This window comes from Oncorhynchus gorbuscha, unplaced genomic scaffold, assembly GCF_021184085.1.
Source record: "Oncorhynchus gorbuscha isolate QuinsamMale2020 ecotype Even-year unplaced genomic scaffold, OgorEven_v1.0 Un_scaffold_4887, whole genome shotgun sequence".
Lineage (NCBI taxonomy): Eukaryota > Metazoa > Chordata > Actinopteri > Salmoniformes > Salmonidae > Oncorhynchus > Oncorhynchus gorbuscha.
Genome location: NW_025748811.1, coordinates 1 through 20,042, shown reverse-complemented (window position 1 = coordinate 20,042; position 20,042 = coordinate 1). Strand labels below are relative to the sequence as shown.

The window sequence follows — 20,042 nt, the reverse complement described above, 5'->3', positions numbered from 1 at the left end:
ACCAGTCATTATCATTACTACTGTAGACACTACCACTACTATTACTATAACCAGTCACTACCATTACTATAACTATAACCAGACACTACCATTACTACTGTAGACAATACTACTACTATAACCAGTCACTACCACTACTATAACCAGTCACTACCACTACTATAACCAGTCACTACCACTACTACAACCAGTCAATACCACTACTATAACCAGTCACTACCACTACTACAACCAGTCAATACCACTACTATAACCAGTCACTACCACTACTATAACCAGTCACTACCACTACTATAACCAGTCACTACCACTACTATAACCAGTCACTACCACTACTATAACCAGTCAATACCACTACTATAACCAGTCACTACCACTACTATAACTATAACCAGTCACTACCACTACTATAACCAGTCACTACCACTACTACAACCAGTCAATACCACTACAATAACCAGTCACTACCACTACTATAACTATAACCAGTCACTACCACTACTATAACCAGTCACTACCGTTACTACTGTAGACACAACCACTGCTTTAACAAGTCACTACCACCACCATAACCAGTCATTATCATTACTACTGTAGACACTACCACTACTATTACTATAACCAGTCACTACCATTACTATAACTATAACCAGTCACTACCACTACTATACCAGTCACTACCACTACTATAACCAGTCAATACCACTACTATAACCAGTCACTACCACTACTATAACTATAACCAGTCAATACCACTACTATAACCAGTCACTACCACTACTATAACCAGTCACTACCACTACTACAACCAGTCAATACCACTACTATAACCAGTCACTACCACTACTATAACTATAACTAGTCACTAGTTTAACCAGTCACTACCATTACTATAACTATAACCAGTCACTACCACTACTATAACTATAACCAGTCACTACCACTACTATAACCAGTCACTACCACTAAAAATCAAATCAAATCAAATCAAATTTTATTTGTCACATACACATGGTTAGCAGATGTTAATGCGAGTGTAGCGAAATGCTTGTGCTTCTAGTTCCGACAATGCAGTGATAACCAACAAGTAATCTAACTAACAATTCCAAAACTACTGCCTTATACACAGTGTAAGGGGATAAGGAACATGTACATAAGGATATATGAATGAGTGATGGTACAGAGCAGCATACAGTAGATGGTATCGAGTACAGTATATACATATGAGATGAGTGTGTAGACAAAGTAAACAAAGTGGCATAGTTAAAGTGGCTAGTGATACATGTGTTACATAAGGATGCAGTCGATGATGTAGAGTACAGTATATACATATGCATATGAGATTAATAATGTAGGGTAAGTAACATTATATAAGGTAGCATTGTTTAAAGTGGCTAGTGATATATTTATATCATTTCCCATCAATTCCCATTATTAAAATGGCTGGAGTTGGGTCAGTGTCAATGACAGTGTGTTGGCAGCAGCCACTCAGTGTTAGTACTATAACCAGTCACTACCATTACTATAACCAGTCACTACCGTTACTACTGTAGACACAACCACTACTATTACTATAACCAGTCACTACCACTACTATAACTATAACCAGTCACTACCACTACTATAACTATAACCAGTCACTACCATTACTATAACTATAACCAGTCACTACCACTGCTTTAACCAGTCACTACCATTACTATAACTATAACCAGTCACTACCACTACTATAACCAGTCACTACCATTACTATAACTATAACCAGTCACTACCACTACTATTACTATAACCAGTCACTACCATTACTACTGTAGACACAACCACTACTTTAACCAGTCACTACCACCACCATAACCAGTCATTATCATTACTACTGTAGACACTACCACTACTATTACTATAACCAGTCACTACCATTACTATAACTATAACCAGTCACTACCACTACTATACCAGTCACTATATTTATATATAGTATCACTGCACATATTCCTGTTTCTTATTGTAAAACTAATGATATTTAAATAATAAATAAAAACATTTTTAAAAAAGTATTGAAACAATAAAATAACATTTTTAAAAAGTATTGAAAGGATTAAACAACTTTTAACTTAAAAAGAAAAGCGCCGAACATTTTCCCACGTCACTTCCTCCGCAGGAGTTCCAAACAAGAAACCAGAAACTGCTCAATATACTTACGAAGAACTTGATTTTGTTGTTTTAGCGTAGGTCGTTAGCGAAAATATGTCGTATTTAGATATAGCTAGATAACTCTGCTACTTGTTTATTCATATTTCGTTTACGGATATGGGCTGTGATCTTTTCCCCACATGTTAGCAGCTAACGATAGCTAGCTAGCTAGCTACAATTCAATCTGCCAGCAAATAGCAGGCACTAGAAGAGCTAATAATTAACCATGTCTAGCTCTTTAACGGCAGAGCAGCAGCAGAAGATAGATGAGAACAGAACGGAGAGCTTTAGCGATTAGAGCAGAGACAGGCTGCAGTCTAACAACCAGACGCCCATATCAGGGCTCAACAACCCTGCCAGTGCCCTCAGCAAGGCATTAACACTCACCTACCACCTTCTAACTCAACTCCCTGACCAGGACTAACTCATCATCCACCTAATACTGTGCTTCAGAATTATGTTCCACGGGGTCAAGACAGGAGACTCAACCAGTTGTTTTCAGCCCATGCAGTCTGGACAGAATTCACCATTCTCCAATACTGCCACTAAACAGGTGAGGAGTGAGACGTTTTGTACAGTTATATTTGGGTTTGGTTTGTCTGTTGGCAAATGGTCTTTGTTTCTAATGTACTGTTTTGTTTTGTCTTTGTCTCCTTTGAGATTTAAAGTAATAGACCCACTACCTCTCCCAGTGGACAACATTCATTGAAAGGGTTAGATGTGTCTACAGGAGGAAGCCCTCAGTGTTCAAACCACTTCAGCCAAAGACAACAGGTTGCCCATCATCTTCTGTTTCTGGAAGTTCCACTGGTACTGGTAGTTCATATGGAGCCAAGTCATCATCATCATCATCATCATCATCATCATCAGGCCAGAACGTCTCCTCTGTGTTCAAACCTCCACAGCTGAATAAAGCAGTGTTACCTGGTCCGTATCCTACTTCTACAAGTGCAACTGGCAGTTTCTCTGTTTCTAAACCCCATCCAAAGACCTCTTCTTCTGGGCTGTCTTCCCATTCTGGAAGTGCCATTGGTAGTTTCTATAAACAAGGAACCAAACATGGAGCCACATCACCATCTGTCCAGAGTGCTGTTCCTCCAGCGGTACTGATGTTAGTAACTCTCTACCTGGGAAGGGCCCTACCGTCACAGTCAGAGGGAAATGTGTCTCTCACTCAGAGGAGCGGTTCAGAGTGGAAGTCGGTTACCACGCTGAGCTGATTGCTGTGTCAAAAACATCCCTTCTCGGAACTATGGTGAGTTCTAATGGATGTATTTAAATTCATCCCGGTGATTTGCCTGGTTGAAAGGTTGAATTACAGCCCTATATAGAGCAATAACTATATTAATTTTCTATTCTATACCCTTAGATTACGTACACTTGTTTAGTATGTGTTGTTGTTGTTTATCTTGTATCTCCCAACAGACCCTGCTACCAAGATGTGGAACTTCAGCCTTCAGGACTATCGTCAGCTGAGTATGAGATAGGCCTACACACATCATATACTTTAAGAAGATAATCACGTGTATTGGTCAAGTGAAGATGTATTGTCTTTTGTCCAAATAGACACTCTCTTCCCAATAGGGCTCCAAAGTAGTGCACTGTATATGGAATAGAGTGCCATTTGGGACCTTCTAAGAAGGCCCATGTATTTCCTGTTGTAGTGGGAGGAGTCTGGCTCCATCTCCTGTATATGTCTGGAAACCTCTGGTGGGAGGTATTGACGTGGCGCCGGCGTCTCAGCCGGTCCTGTGACACTGCTGCGCTTTGGGGCCCTGCTGGCTGTGTAGTGGCTGGCAGAGACCAGGGCCACCGTACAGGCCACGCCACCCTGGTGTCACGATCACGCTTCGAGGTTGACGTTGGGTACCATGTTGACGTCATCGCTGCTTTCAAACAGATGCCTTCCAAGAACTATGGTAAGTGAAGCCTGTTTAGGGCTGTTGCGGTGACAGTATTACCACCACACCGGCAGTCATGGCCGCAGTCAAATTCCACGTGACCATTCAGTCATGGTAATATTCTCTTATGCACTCTGGACATGTGTTGGTAGTAGACTTACCCAAGTCACTAATGACAATGAGGTCACTAATGGCCTGGTACTCAGGGCTCTATTGTTTCTCCATCAGGTCCTAATGGCCTGGTACTCAGGGCTCTATTGTTTCTCCATCAGGTCCTAATGGCCTGGTACTCAGGGCTCTATTGTTTCTCCATCAGGTCCTAATGGCCTGGTACTCAGGGCTCTATTGTTTCTCCATCAGGTCCTAATGGCCTGGTACTCAGGGCTCTATTGTCCCTCCATCAGGTCCTAATGGCCTGGTACTCAGGGCTCTATTGTCCTTCCATCAGGTCACTAATGGCCTGGTACTCAGGGCTCTATTGTCCCTCTAACTACTTGACATCAATGCAAATGCATTCATAAATCACATCAAACACTTACTATCAAAACAGTTAATGCTTTTAAAACTCAGCTTAGGCTGCATTGTTTAACCTCACTGTGATGATCAGTTTGAAGAAAGAAGTTCAACAATAGGTTGAAACTGGAAAACCTGGTCGTTGTGGATGTTGTTTCAAAGCCAAACACAACGAAAGGGACGGTGCTTTGTGAGGAGGTGCTTTTACGCTCAACATCATATGTACCACTCGCTTCTGGAATGGGGAAAATATCCTTTATTTTATTCAGCTAAGTTCAATTATATTATTCTTACAATAATATAAAATAATGGTACGAGACTTATAAGTTATTATCTGGTCTGCTAAATGAACTAGTCTATGGTGCATAAGAGCTGTTAAACATATACATATGGATCAATGACCGTGAGACTGGTATTTGCATGACAATAACCGGCTGAATTTCATGACAGCAACAGTTTGTTCATTTTCCTACTATTTTCCAGCGTGTTGTTTTTCTAATATTCTATATCATAATTTTAGAATAGTACTGTGTGATATTATATGTTCTTCTTTGTTAAGATAGAAGACAAGAAAGTGGAGTTTCTTTGTTTGAGGATTATAAAAGACTTAGTAAGTATTATCCTGTTGTGACCATGTATCTGCTAGCCTTCTCTTCTCTGCTGAATTGGTTCTGCGACTGCATTCTATAGTCAGTGAGTGTTCTGTGTTCTATAGTCAGTGAGCGTTCTGTGTTCTATATTCATGAATGTTCTGTGTTCTACATTCTGTGTTCTATAGTCAGTGAGCTGCATTCTATAGTCAGTGAGTGTTCTGTGTTCTATAGTCAGTGAGCGGTGTTCTGCTGTTCTATATTCTGTGTTCTATAGTCAGTGAGTGTTCTGCGTTCTATAGTCAGTGAGTGTTCTGTGTTCTAGTAGTCAGTGAGCGTTCTGTGTTCTATATTCATGAATGTTCTGTGTTCTACATTCTGTGTCTTCTATAGTCAGTGAGTGTTCTGCATTCTATAGTCAGTGAGTGTTCTGTGTTCTATAGTCAGTGAGCGTTCTGTGTTCTATATTCATGAATGTTCTGTGTTCTACATTCTGTGTTCTATAGTCAGTGAGTGTTCTGCATTCTATAGCTTCAGTGAGTGTTCTTTGTGTTTTATAGTCAGTGAGCGTTCTGTAGTTCTATATTCATGAATGTTCTGTGCTCCTACATTCTGTGTTCTATAGTCAGTGAGTGTTCTGCATTCTATAGTCAGTGAGTGTTCTGTGTTCTATAGTCAGTGAGCGTTCTTGTGTTCTATATTCATGAATGTTCTGTGTTCTACATTCTGTGTTCTATAGTCAGTGAGTACCCTGCATTCTATAGTCAGTGAGTGTTCTGTGTTCTATAGTCAGTGAGCGTTCTGTGTTCTATATTCATGAATGTTCTGTGTTCTACATTCTGTGTTCTATAGTCAGTGAGTGTTCTGCATTCTATAGTCAGTGAGTGTTCTGTGTTCTATAGTCAGTGAGCGTTCTGTGTTCTATATTCATGAATGTTCTGTGTTCTACATTCTGTGTTCTATAGTCAGTGAGTGTTCTGCATTCTATAGTCAGTGAGTGTTCTGTGTTCTATAGTCAGTGAGCGTTCTGTGTTCTATATTCATGAATGTTCTGTGTTCTACATTCTGTGTTCTATAGTCAGTGAGTGTTCTGCATTCTATAGTCAGTGAGTGTTCTGTGTTCTATAGTCAGTGAGTGTTCTGCATTCTATAGTCAGTGAGTGTTCTGCGTTCTATAGTCAGTGAGCGTTCTGTGTTCTATAGTCAGTGAGTGTTCTGTGTTCTATAGTCAGTGAGTGTTCTGTGTTCTATATTCATGAATGTTCTGTGTTCTACATTCTGTGTTCTACATTCGGTAAATACATTCGTAAAGTATTCAGACCCCTTGACTTTTCCCGAAAATGTCTTGTTCTAAAATTCATTAAATACATGTTTTCCTCATCAATCTCCACCCACTACCCCATAATGACGACGTGAAAAACGTTTTTTTAGAAATGTTTGCAACTGTATAAAAAAACATACCTTATTTACATAAGTCACCAGATCCTTTGCTATGAGACTTGAAATTGAGCTCAGGTGCATCCTGTTTCCATTGATCATCCTGAATATTTATACAACTTGATTGGTGTCCACCTGTTGTAAATTCAATTGATTGGATATGATTTAGGTTTTTCTGTTTTTTATTACTAATACATTTGCAAATTTCAACAAATCTGTTTTGCGTTGTCATTATGGGGTGTTGTGTAGATTGATGAGGATTTGTATGTATTTAATCCATTTTAGAATAAGGCTGTAACGTAACAAAATGTGGAAGAGTCTGAGTAGGCCGAAGGCCCTGTGTATTCAGTGAATGGTGTGTGGGTTCTGTATTCAGTGAATGGTGTGTGGGTTCTGTATTCAGTGAATGGTGTGTGGGTTCTGTATTCAGTGAATGGTGTGTGTTCTATATTCAGCGAATGGTGTGTGTTCTATATTCAGCGAATGGTGTGTGGGTTCTGTATTCAGCGAATGGTGTGTGGGTTCTGTATTCAGTGAATCGTGTGTGGGTTCTGTATTCAGTGAATCGTGTGTGGGTTCTGCATTCAGAGAATGGTGTGTGGGTTCTGCATTCAGTGAATGGTGTGTGGGTTCTGTATTCAGTGAATGGTGTGTGGGTTCTGCATTCAGAGAATGGTGTGTGGGTTCTGCATTCAGAGAATGGTGTGTGTTCTATATTCAGCGAATGGCGTGTGTGTGTTCTGTATTCAGTGTGACTCTGTTCTCTGTCCTACTTCCCAGTGGATGGTCTCGGTGCCATTCCATCAGTAGAGATTGAGCCTCTCCCTAGAGGTGTGATCCAGGTGTTCTCTGCCCTGTTTGAAGGCAGCCAGACATGGCCATCAGAGGTTCCTGAAGCTGACCTGTCCTCCATTGACCCCTCGTTGACAGGTCGTCTCATGCCCTTCCAGAGAGACGGTGTCAAGTAGGTGTTAGTCTCACTGTTATCATGACCATACAACTCATAAATAGAGAGCAACAGTAAATAACAATAGTGGGGCTATATACAGGGTATTACGGTACAGAGTCAATGTGGAGGCTATATACAGGGTATTACGGTACAGAGTCAATGTGGAGGCTATATACAGGGGGTACTGGTACAGAGTCAATGTGGAGGCTATATACAGGGGGTACCGGTACAGAGTCAATGTGGAGGCTATATACAGGGGGTACCGGTACAGAGTCAATGTGGAGGCTATATACAGGGGGTACTGGTACAGAGTCAATGTGGAGGCTATATACAGGGTATTACGGTACAGAGTCAATGTGGAGGCTATATACAGGGGGTACCGGTACAGAGTCAATGTGGAGGCTATATACAGGGGGTACCGGTACAGAGTCAATGTGGAGGCTATATACAGGGGGTACTGGTACAGAGTCAATGTGGAGGCTATATACAGGGTGTTACGGTACAGAGTCAATGTGGAGGCTATATACAGGGGGTACGGGTACAGAGTCAATGTGGAGGCTATATACAGGGTATTACTGGTACAGAGTCAATGTGGAGGCTATATACAGGGGGTACCGGTACAGAGTCAATGTGGAGGCTATATACAGGGGGTACGGTACAGAGTCAATGTGGAGGCTATATACAGGGGGTACTGGTACAGAGTCAATGTGGAGGCTATATACAGGGGTACTGGTACAGAGTCAATGTGGAGGCTATATACAGGGTGTTACGGTACAGAGTCAATGTGGAGGCTATATACAGGGGTACCGGTACAGAGTCAATGTGGAGGCTATATACAGGGGTACTGGTACAGAGTCAATGTGGAGGCTATATACAGGGTATTACGGTACAGAGTCAATGTGGAGGCTATATACAGGGGTACCGGTACAGAGTCAATGTGGAGGCTATATACAGGGGTACCGGTACAGAGTCAATGTGGAGGCTATATACAGGGGTACTGGTACAGAGTCAATGTGGAGGCTATATACAGGGTGTTACGGTACAGAGTCAATGTGGAGGCTATGTACAGGGGGTACCGGTACAGAGTCAATGTGGAGGCTATATACAGGGGGTACCAGAGTCAATGTGGAGGCTATATACAGGGGGTACCGGTACAGAGTCAATGTGGAGGCTATATACAGGGGGTACTGGTACAGAGTCAATGTGGAGGCTATATACAGGGTATTACGGTACAGAGTCAATGTGGAGGCTATATACAGGGGGTACCGGTACAGAGTCAATGTGGAGGCTATATACAGGGGTACCGGTACAGAGTCAATGTGGAGGCTATATACAGGGTGTTACGGTACAGAGTCAATGTGGAGGCTATATACAGGGGTACTGGTACAGAGTCAATGTGGAGGCTATATACAGGGTATTACGGTACAGAGTCAATGTGGAGGCTATATACAGGGGTACCGGTACAGAGTCAATGTGGAGGTTATATACAGGGGGTACCGGTACAGAGTCAATGTGGAGGCTATATACAGGGGTACTGGTACAGAGTCAATGTGGAGGCTATATACAGGGTGTTACGGTACAGAGTCAAATGTGGAGGCTATATACAGGGGGTACCGGTACAGAGTCAATGTGGAGGCTATATACAGGGGGTACTGGTACAGAGTCAATGTGGAGGCTATATACAGGGTATTACGGTACAGAGTCAATGTGGAGGCTATATACAGGGGGTACCGGTACAGAGTCAATGTGGAGGCTATATACAGGGGGTACCGGTACAGAGTCAATGTGGAGGCTATATACAGGGGGTACTGGTACAGAGTCAATGTGGAGGCTATATACAGGGTGTTACGGTACAGAGTCAATGTGGAGGCTATATACAGTGGGTACCGGTACAGAGTCAATGTGGAGGCTATATACAGGGGGTACCAGAGTCAATGTGGAGGCTATATACAGGGGGTACCGGTACAGAGTCAATGTGGAGGCTATATACAGGGGGTACTGGTACAGAGTCAATGTGGAGGCTATATACAGGGTGTTACGGTACAGAGTCAATGTGGAGGCTATATACAGGGGGTACCAGTACAGAGTCAATGTGGAGGCTATATACAGGGGGTACCGGTGTCGAAGTAATTGAGGTAATATGTACATGTAGGTAGAGTTGTTAAAATGCATAGATAATAACAGTAGCAGCAGCGTACTGGGTTGTATTCATTAGGGCAAACCATAGCAAAAATGTTTAGCAACGGAAAGGGGAAATTAGTGTTTCATATTGGACATTTCCAATATTTCCCCCTTCGTTTTGTGCCTAATGTATACAAATCTTATGTATCTGGTTCTTATATAGTTTCATATTGTGATAATCAGTCTGTTTGTATGACACCTTGATTGTCTTCTTCTCCAGACAACGTTTGTTTTGTTCCCCTGATGGTTCTTGATTAATGGTCTGTTTGTATGTACAGTTGAAGTACACTTAGGTTGGAGTCATTTTCAACCACTCCACAAATGCCTTGTTAACAAACTATAGTTTTGGCAAGTCTGTTAGGACATCTACTTTGTGCATGACACAAGTAATTTTTCCAACAATTGTTTACAGACAGATTATTTCACTTATAATACACTAAATCACAATTCTAGTGGGTCAGAAGTTTACATACACTAAGTTGACTGTGCCTTTAAACAGCTTGGAAAATTCCAGAAAATGATGTCATGGCTTTAGGAGCTTCTGATAGGCTAATTGACATCATCTGAGTCAATTGGAAAAAATCGAAATAAATCAGACTAGACCTCAGAAAAACAGGTGAAGACCCTCACAAGTCTGGTTCATCCTTGGGAGCAATTTCAAAACGCCTGAAGGTACCACGTTCATCTGTACAAACAATAGTACGCAAGTATAAACACCATGGGACCACGCAGCCGTCATACCACTCAGTAAGGAGACGCGTTCTGTCTCCTAGACATGAACGTACTTTGGTGCGAAAAGTGCAAATCAATCCCAGAACAACAGCAAAGGACCTTGTGAAGATGCTGGAGGAAACGGGTACAAAAGTATCTATATCCACAGTAAATTGAGTCCTATATCGATAACCTGAAAGGCCGCTCAGCAAGGAAGAAGCCACTGCTCCAAAACCGACATATAAAAGCCAGACTACGGTGTACGGTGACAGAGATCATACTTTTTGGAGAAATGTCCTCTGATCTGATGAAACAAAATATAACTGTTTGGCCATAATGACCATCATTATGTTTGGAGGAAAATGGTTGAGGCTTGCAAGCTGAAGAACACCATCCCAACCGTGAAGCACGGGGATTGCAGCATCATGTTGTGGGGGTGCTTTACTGCAGGAGGGACTGATGAAATTCACTAAATAAATGGCCTGAGGTAGGAAAATGATGAGGATATATTGAAGAAATATCTCAAGGCATCCGTCAGGAAGTTAAAGCTTGGTCGCAAATGGGTCTTCCAAATGGACAATGACCCCAAGCATACTTCCAAAGTTGTGGCAAAATGGCTTAAGGACAACAAAGTCAAGGTATTGGAGTTGCCATCACAAAGCCCTGACCTCAATCCTTTGGAAAATTAGTGGGCAGAACTGAAAAAGCATGTGCGAGCAAGGAGGCCGACAAACCTGACTCAGTTACACCAGCACTGTCAGGAGGAATGGGCCAAAATTCACCCAACTTATTGTGGGAAGCTTGTGGAAGGCTACCTGAAACGTTTGACCCAAGTTAAACAATTTAAAGGCAATGCTACCAAATACTAATTGAGAGTATGTAAACTTCTGATCCATTGGGAATGTGATGAAAGAAATTAAAGCTGAAATCTCTACTATTATTCTGACATTTCACATTCTTAAAATAAAGTGGTGATCCTAACTGACCTAAAACAGGGAATTTTAACTAAGATTAAATGTGAGGAATTGTGAAAAACTGAGTTTAAATGTATTAGGCTAAGGTGTATGTAAACTTCCCGACTTTGACTGTAGTTGTATTAAACCCTGGTTGTCTCCTCCAGCTTTGCGGTGTCCAAAGATGGCCGCCTCCTCCTGGCTGATGACATGGGACTGGGGAAGACAGTTCAGGCCATTTGCATAGCTGCCTACTACAGGAAAGAGTGGCCTTTATTAGTGGTGGCCCCTTCTTCTGTCAGATTCACCTGGGCTGAGGTACAATCACATCTATTATTAGCTGTAGACCTTGGCATTTCTTATTAGCTATAGGCCTAGACTATGACATTTATTAAAATGATAAATTGCGTTTTTTTCTCAGTGTTCAATAATAGTCATGGAGTGGTACGTTATCGAGGAATGCAAAGTTAGTGTTGTTTTTGCCCTGATGGTTCTTCATTAATCGGTTCTGTTCTTTCTGTTTAGATAGACACCGTGTCAGTCATGTTCAGGGGTATGCTGTTCTTTACACATTAGTGTTAGTGGAATCTGGAGGTGTTTCGAGTAAAGAGGACTAAGTGGATTGGTATTAGCAAAGTGTTTTGTTTCTAAGCACTGTAATCCCTACTAGTCCTGTAGCTCCATTAGGTCATTCATTTTAAAGAAGAAACCAGGAACCATTTTCTTTGTCTCGCGAGCACCCAGTAAATGAAACAGTACATTATGTGGACATGGAACACCCATACGCTGTGAGGGACTGTGCTCTGTTTATTACTGTATTGAATAGAGTTTTGTCTGTGAATTATTTGTTTGCAATGCAATTAAAGTTGGTCTCCATCAGTCCTTTGTCCTATTCATCCACTCTGACTGCATGTCCTATGTGTCACCGTGTCCTATGGGTCTCTCTGGTTTCTTGTTATTCCTCGTGGTTCTGGTGTGTTCTGCTTCGTCAGGGTGTCTGTTAGTGGTTTTAAAATATATCCTTGAAGTGTAGAGGATGCTGTCAAACTGGAGCAGGGGGCTAGTTCTCATTTTAATTGGCCCATCAGGTGTGCAGTCAAAGAGGAAGGTCTAGTCTTGGGCATGCCAGAAATGTCCAGATTTTGCTCTTGTTAACTCGACTGTACCTCCCAGACGTGCTCTAGAATGTGTAGGACTCTTGTTAACTCGACTGTACCTCCCAGACGTGCTCTAGAATGTGTAGGACTCTTGTTAACTCGACTGTTCCTCCCAGACGTGCTCTAGAATGTGTAGGACTCTTGTTAACTCGACTGTTCCTCCCAGACGTGCTCTAGAATGTGTAGGACTTGTTAACTCGACTGTTCCTCTCAGACGTGCTCTAGAATGTGTAGGACTCTTGTTAACTCGACTGTTCCTCTCAGACGTGCTCTAGAATGTGTAGGACTCTTGTTAACTCGACTGTTCCTCTCAGACGTGCTCTAGAATGTGTAGGACTTGTTAACTCGACTGTTCCTCTCAGACGTGCTCTAGAATGTGTAGGACTTGTTAACTCGACTGTTCCTCTCAGACGTGCTCTAGAATGTGTAGGACTCTTGTTAACTCGACTGTTCCTCCCAGACGTGCTCTAGAATGTGTAGAACTCTTGTTAACTCGACTGTTCCTCCCAGACGTGCTCTAGAATGTGTAGGACTCTTGTTAACTCGACTGTTCCTCTCAGACGTGCTCTAGAATGTGTAGGACTCTTGTTAACTCGACTGTTCCTCCCAGACGTGCTCTAGAATGTGTAGGACTCTTGTTAACTCGACTGTTCCTCCCAGACGTGCTCTAGAATGTGTAGGACTCTTGTTAACTCGACTGTTCCTCCCAGACGTGCTCTAGAATGTGTAGGACTCTTGTTAACTCGACTGTTCCTCCCAGACGTGCTCTAGAATGTGTAGGACTCTTGTTAACTCGATTGTTCCTCTCAGACGTGCTCTAGAATGTGTAGGACTCTTGTTAACTCGACTGTTCCTCCCAGACGTGCTCTAGAATGTGTAGGACTCTTGTTAACTCGACTTCTGTAGCTCAGTTGGTAGAGCATGGCGCTTGTAACGCCAGGGTAGTGGGTTCGATCCCCGGGACCACCCATACGTAGAATGTATGCACACATGACTGTAAGTCGCTTTGGATAAAAGCGTCTGCTAAATGGCATATATTATTATTATATTATTATATTTTGTTCCTCCCAGACGTGCTCTAGAATGTGTAGGACTCTTGTTAACTCGACTGTTCCTCTCAGACGTGCTCTAGAATGTGTAGGACTCTTGTTAACTCGACTGTTCCTCCCAGACGTGCTCTAGAATGTGTAGGACTCTTGTTAACTCGACTGTTCCTCTCAGACGTGCTCTAGAATGTGTAGGATTCTTGTTAACTCGACTGTTCCTCTCAGACGTGCTCTAGAATGTGTAGGACTCTTGTTAACTCGACTGTTCCTCCCAGACGTGCTCTAGAATGTGTAGGACTGGAGCAGTAACTGTAGTCAGTGACAGTTTGCTCAGCATCCAGTGACCACAGTTGTCAACTCTACAGTATGCCATTGTTCACAGCACTATCTCCCTCCTCTCTAGGCCTTCAGGCAGTGGCTGCCCTCTGTGCAGCCTGACCGTATCAATGTGATTGTCAAGGGAAAGACAACCTGAGGGGTGGTCTGGTCAACATCATCAGCTATGATCTACTGAGCAGGATGGACAAGCAGCAGGCCGCTAACCCCTTCAATGTTCTCATAATGGACGAGTCCCACTTTCTGAAGAACATGAAGACTGCCCGCTTTAAGGCTGCCTTGCCACTGCTCAAGGTGTGGAAGATTCTCTTTACTCTCAGGATCCTTGGTATTTAGACAACAATTTATATATTCTATGTAACGATTTAACAAAGGTAATAGTGAAGTTTTCATTTGATCTCTTAAGACTGTTGGGTTGGACTGTGTTCTTATTAGTGTGTTGTCACTGTTTTCAGGTAGCTAAGACTGTGATTAGTTAGTTAGTGTTGTCTTCAGTTTCTACTATGTTCTCAATCTCAGGTAGCTAAGCGTGTGATCCTGCTGTCGGGGACTCCTGCCATGTCCAGACCCTCAGAGCTCTACAGTCAGATCCTGGCTGTCAAGCCCTCCCTGTTCCCCCACTTCCGTGACTTTGGGACCAGGTACTGCAATGCCCGACAGGTAAGTTTAGCCTCCAGTACAGTATCCTAGACCCGCCTGTTGCTCTACAGTATCCTAGACCCGCCTGTTGCTCTACAGTATCCTAGACCCGCCTGTTGCTCTACAGTATCCTAGACCCGCCTGTTGCTCTACAGTATCCTAGACCCGCCTGTTCTCCTGCTAGCTGCCGTGGGGTTGGGACTACTCTGGCTCCAGTAACCTAGGACTTGTTCTCTTGCTAGCTGGCGTGGGGTTGGGACTACTCTGGCTCCAGTAACCTAGGACTTGTTGTTCTCCTGCTAGCTGGTGTGGGGTTGGGACTACTCTGGCTCCAGTAACCTAGGACTTGTTCTCCTGCTAGCTGGTGTGGGGTTGGGACTACTCTGGCTCCAGTAACCTAGGACTTGTTGTTCTCCTGCTAGCTGGTGTGTGGTTGGGACTACTCTGGCTCCAGTAACCTAGGACTTGTTCTCCTGCTAGCTGGTGTGGGGTTGGGACTACTCTGGCTCCAGTAACCTAGGACTTGTTCTCCTGCTAGCTGCAGTGGGGTTGGGACTACTCTGGCTCCAGTAACCTAGGACTTGTTGTTCTCCTGCTAGCTGGCGTGGGGTTGGGACTACTCTGGCTCCAGTAACCTAGGACTTGTTGTTCTGCTAGCTGCCGTGGGGTTGGGACTACTCTGGCTCCAGTAACCTAGGACTTGTTCTCCTGCTAGCTGGTGTGGGGTTGGGACTACTCTGGCTCCAGTAACCTAGGACTTGTTGTTCTGCTAACTGCCGTGGGGTTGGGACTACTCTGGCTCCAGTAACCTAGGACTTGTTGTTCTCCTGCTAGCTGCCGTGGGGTTGGGACTACTCTGGCTCCAGTAACCTAGGACTTGTTCTCCTGCTAGCTGCCGTGGGGTTGGGACTACTCTGGCTCCAGTAACCTAGGACTTGTTCTCCTGCTAGCTGCCGTGGGGTTGGGACTACTCTGGCTCCAGTAACCTAGGACTTGTTCTCCTGCTAGCTGCCGTGGGGTTGGGACTACTCTGGCTCCAGTAACCTAGGACTTGTTATTCTCCTGCTAGCTGCCGTTTGGTTGGGACTACTCTGGCTCCAGTAACCTAGGACTTGCTGTTCTCCTGCTAGCTGCCGTGGGGTTGGGACTACTCTGGCTCCAGTAACCTAGGACTTGCTGTTCTCCTGCTAGCTGCCGTGGGGTTGGGACTACTTTGGCTCCAGTAACCTAGGACTTGTTCTCCTGCTAGCTGGTGTGGGGTTGGGACTACTCTGGCTCCAGTAACCTAGGACTTGTTCTCCTGCTAGCTGCAGTGGGGTTGGGACTACTCTGGCTCCAGTAACCTAGGACTTGTTATTCTCCTGCTAGCTGCCGTTTGGTTGGGACTACTCTGGCTCCAGTAACCTAGGACTTGCTGTTCTCCTGCTAGCTGCCGTGGGGTTGGGACTACTCTGGCTCCAGTAACCTAGGACTTGTTCTCCTGCTAGCTGCCGTGGGGTTGGGACTACTCTGGCTCCAGTAACCTAGGAGAACTGAAGCTGATGTTAGAGGAGAGTCTAATGCTACGCCGTCTCAAGTCAGAGGTCCTCTCTCAGCTTCCTGCCAAGCAACGCAAGGTTGTCACGGTGACCACAGACGGTATCAACACCCGCATCAAGGCAGCTCTGTCTGCCGCAGCCAAGGATCTGGCCAAGGGACAACACAACAACAACGTGAGTCCAGGGGAAGGGGATTATTACTAAAAACGATACTCTTACAGCTAATTTTGACGCTAGATGAGGCGTGTTTCAAGAGAGCATTCCATAGTTAGCGTTCATCTAGTTTCACCTTGTCTTGTTAAACTCATTCGTCTCCTGTTGGGTTTTTTGTTCTGTTCCAGAAGATGAAGCAGTCTCTTCTGGTGTTCTTCTAACCACACTGCTGAGGCCAAGATTAAAGCCATCATGTGAGTTGAAAGTGTTTACCCCACATTGACTGCTGAGAGCATACTGTTTTAAACCAGTTCTGTTTTTGTTACTCAGGGAGTACATCATGGACATGCTAGAGTGCGGAAGAGAGAAGTTCCTGGTGTTTGCTCATCACAAGCTGGTCCTGGACTTTATCACCAAGGAGTTGGGAGAGAAGGTGAGAAGAACAGGATGCTAAACAGACTTAAAGTTTATCCACACGAGAGAAAGACTTTGGTTTAGATGACTCACTTTTCTAGTAAATATTGAAATCCGTACATATTTATGCCTTATGCCTTGACTCTCCTGGAAACTGGGTGCCTAATGGCACGAGTGGTTTTAGTTTATCTTTAGGTACATTACTTGCTTTTCTTCTAAATATTTAAAACATGAACAAAAATAGCATAAATAGGAAAGTATACCCGTTTCAGTTGAGGACTAGGATGTTTACAGCTTTGCCATACAGATTGAAAAATAGCTGAAAATAGATTTTTGATGCATCGATTCTATGGCAAAGGGTGTATGAGTTGATATGTAAAACAGCGTGAGATTCATAACTTCAAGCTAAAATGATTGTACAGAATTCATGCCACCAACAAAATGTTGAATATTTGGGGCATACAGTCATCGCAGCTCTGCATATTGTGTTGTGAAGATACAGAATCAATAGACCTTTTAGTTTGATATTGCCCTCAGGCAGCCTGTTTCTGGTCTCGTGTTCAGGAATGGCTGAAAATGAACAGCATTGATCTAAAATTTGACCCTAGAAATAGTACTGTTAGGAGATCTGGAGAGACCTGGTCAGTCAATTACTAATATACTAATACTCTTAGTAAAAGTATTTATCTTCAACTCCCAATCTGTGGATTCTGTTCGATTCGATAGATTGAAATTGTATGTTAAACATCACAGCAAAGTTAAAAGAAAACATTAAGTTATTTACATTGTTTTCTTTTGTCTTTGTCTTTTTTTTCTCTTTTGTTGGTTGTTGGTGCATTGTGGGATGTGGACTTGGGGGTGTCTTGGGTGTGGGGAATGGAGGGAGAGGTTATTTTTTTGGGAGGGGTGGGGGGGGACAAGGATGGTTGAGAGGTAGCTCTTGGAGAACAGTGAAGGGGGGGGGGTCTTGGAGGGCTGGTGTCCTGGCAGTTGGGAACTTGGGCCGGTGGCTGATTCAGGTCCCCGTTTTGGACCTTGTGGGAGATCTGTCGAAGTGCCCTTGAGCAGGGAGGTTGACCCTGGCCTGTCCTGTGGGTCGCTCTGGATGGAAATCTGTTACATGACTGAATGTGAATGTCGAGCGGCTTCACTGCAGGTAGAATGTATATTTTAATATTCAATAAAAAAAGATGAAACATGACTGTCTTGTGTGTTTCTGTTGCTCATGTTATTTCAGGGTATCGACTACATCCGTATAGACGGCTCCACGCCGTCGTTAGAGCGGCAGCAACTGTGCGACCGGTTCCAGTTCACTGACAAGAGCTGTGTAGCGGTGCTCTCTATCACTGCAGCTAACATGGGCATCACCCTGCACTCCGCTGCTTTGGTGGTGTTTGCTGAGCTATTCTGGAACCCTGGGGTAAGGTCTTGACCAACCGTTTAACCCCCTAGAGTCTGGCCTTCGCGGAAATCAAATTAACATAATATGAAAATCCCCTTCGAAATCGGTCAGTTTACGATGGTTGTCTGCGTCTCAATCAACTGCATCCGCTATGTAACACTTCCTGTGGTGAAACAACAGACTGCATCCGCTATGTAACACTTCCTGTGGTGAAACAACAGACTGCATCTGCTACGTAACACTTCCTGTGGTGAAACGACAGACTGCATCCGCTATGTAACACTTCCTGTGGTGAAACAACAGACTGCATCTGCTACGTAACACTTCCTGTGGTGAAACAACGGACTGCATCCGCTATGTAACACTTCCTGTGGTGAAACAACAGACTGCATCTGCTATGTAACACTTCCTGTGGTGAAACAACAGACTGCATCTGCTACGTAACACTTCCTGTGGTGAAACGACAGACTGCATCCGCTATGTAACACTTCCTGTGGTGAAACAACAGACTGCATCTGCTACGTAACACTTCCTGTGGTGAAACAACGGACTGCATCCGCTATGTAACACTTCCTGTGGTGAAACGACAGACTGCATCCGCTATGTAACACTTCCTGTGGTGAAACAACAGACTGCATCTGCTACGTAACACTTCCTGTGGTGAAACAACGGACTGCATCTGCTACGTAACACTTCCTGTGGTGAAACAACAGACTGCATCCGCTATGTAACACTTCCTGTGGTGAAACAACAGACTGCATCCGCTATGTAACACTTCCTGTGGTGAAACAACAGACTGCATCTGCTACGTAACACTTCCTGTGGTGAAATGACAGACTGCATCCGCTATGTAACACTTCCTGTGGTGAAACAACAGACTGCATCTGCTACGTAACACTTCCTGTGGTGAAACGACAGACTGCATCCGCTATGTAACACTTCCTGTGGTGAAACAACAGACTGCATCTGCTACGTAACACTTCCTGTGGTGAAACAACGGACTGCATCCGCTATGTAACACTTCCTGTGGTGAAACAACAGACTGCATCTGCTACGTAACACTTCCTGTGGTGAAACGACAGACTGCATCCGCTATGTAACACTTCCTGTGGTGAAACAACAGACTGCATCCGCTACGTAACACTTCCTGCGGTGAAACAACAGACTGCATCTGCTATGTAACACTTCCTGTGGTGAAACAACAGACTGCATCCGCTATGTAACACTTCCTTTGGTGAAACAACAGACTGCATCCGCTATGTAACACTTCCTGTGGTGAAACAAGACTGCATCTGCTACGTAACACTTCCTGTGGTGAAACAAGACTGCATCCGCTATGTAACACTTCCTGTGGTGAAACGACAGACTGCATCCGCTATGTAACACTTCCTGTGGTGAAACGACGGACTGCATCCGCTATGTAACACTTCCTGTGGTGAAATAACGGACTGCATCCGCTATGTAACACTTCCTGTGGTGAAACAACAGACTGCATCCGCTATGTAACACTTCCTGTGGTGAAACGACAGACTGCATCCGCTATGTAACAATTCCTGTGGTGAAACAACAGACTGCATCTGCTACGTAACACTTCCTGTGGTGAAACAACAGACTGCATCCGCTATGTAACACTTCCTGTGGTGAAACAAGACTGCATCTGCTACGTAACACTTCCTGTGGTGAAACAAGACTGCATCCGCTATGTAACACTTCCTGTGGTGAAACGACAGACTGCATCCGCTATGTAACACTTCCTGTGGTGAAACGACGGACTGCATCCGCTATGTAACACTTCCTGTGGTGAAATAACGGACTGCATCCGCTATGTAACACTTCCTGTGGTGAAACAACAGACTGCATCCGCTATGTAACACTTCCTGTGGTGAAACGACAGACTGCATCCGCTATGTAACAATTCCTGTGGTGAAACAA

At 43.9% G+C, this 20,042-nt stretch overlaps 1 protein-coding gene across 1 annotated transcript; it reads left to right on the top strand.

Annotated features, from left to right (window-relative positions):
- The first annotated feature begins 3,883 nt into the window (after positions 1-3,883).
- LOC124028843 (SWI/SNF-related matrix-associated actin-dependent regulator of chromatin subfamily A-like protein 1) lies at positions 3,884-19,689 on the top strand. Its single transcript, XM_046340766.1, is given in 12 exon segments — positions 3,884-4,109; positions 5,164-5,214; positions 7,412-7,595; positions 11,593-11,743; positions 14,032-14,083; positions 14,086-14,258; positions 14,484-14,624; positions 16,091-16,315; positions 16,483-16,512; positions 16,514-16,548; positions 16,625-16,727; positions 17,946-19,689. Coding segments are annotated over 12 exon segments (1,566 nt in total). The 3' UTR covers positions 18,141-19,689.
- The last annotated feature ends 353 nt before the right edge of the window (positions 19,690-20,042 follow it).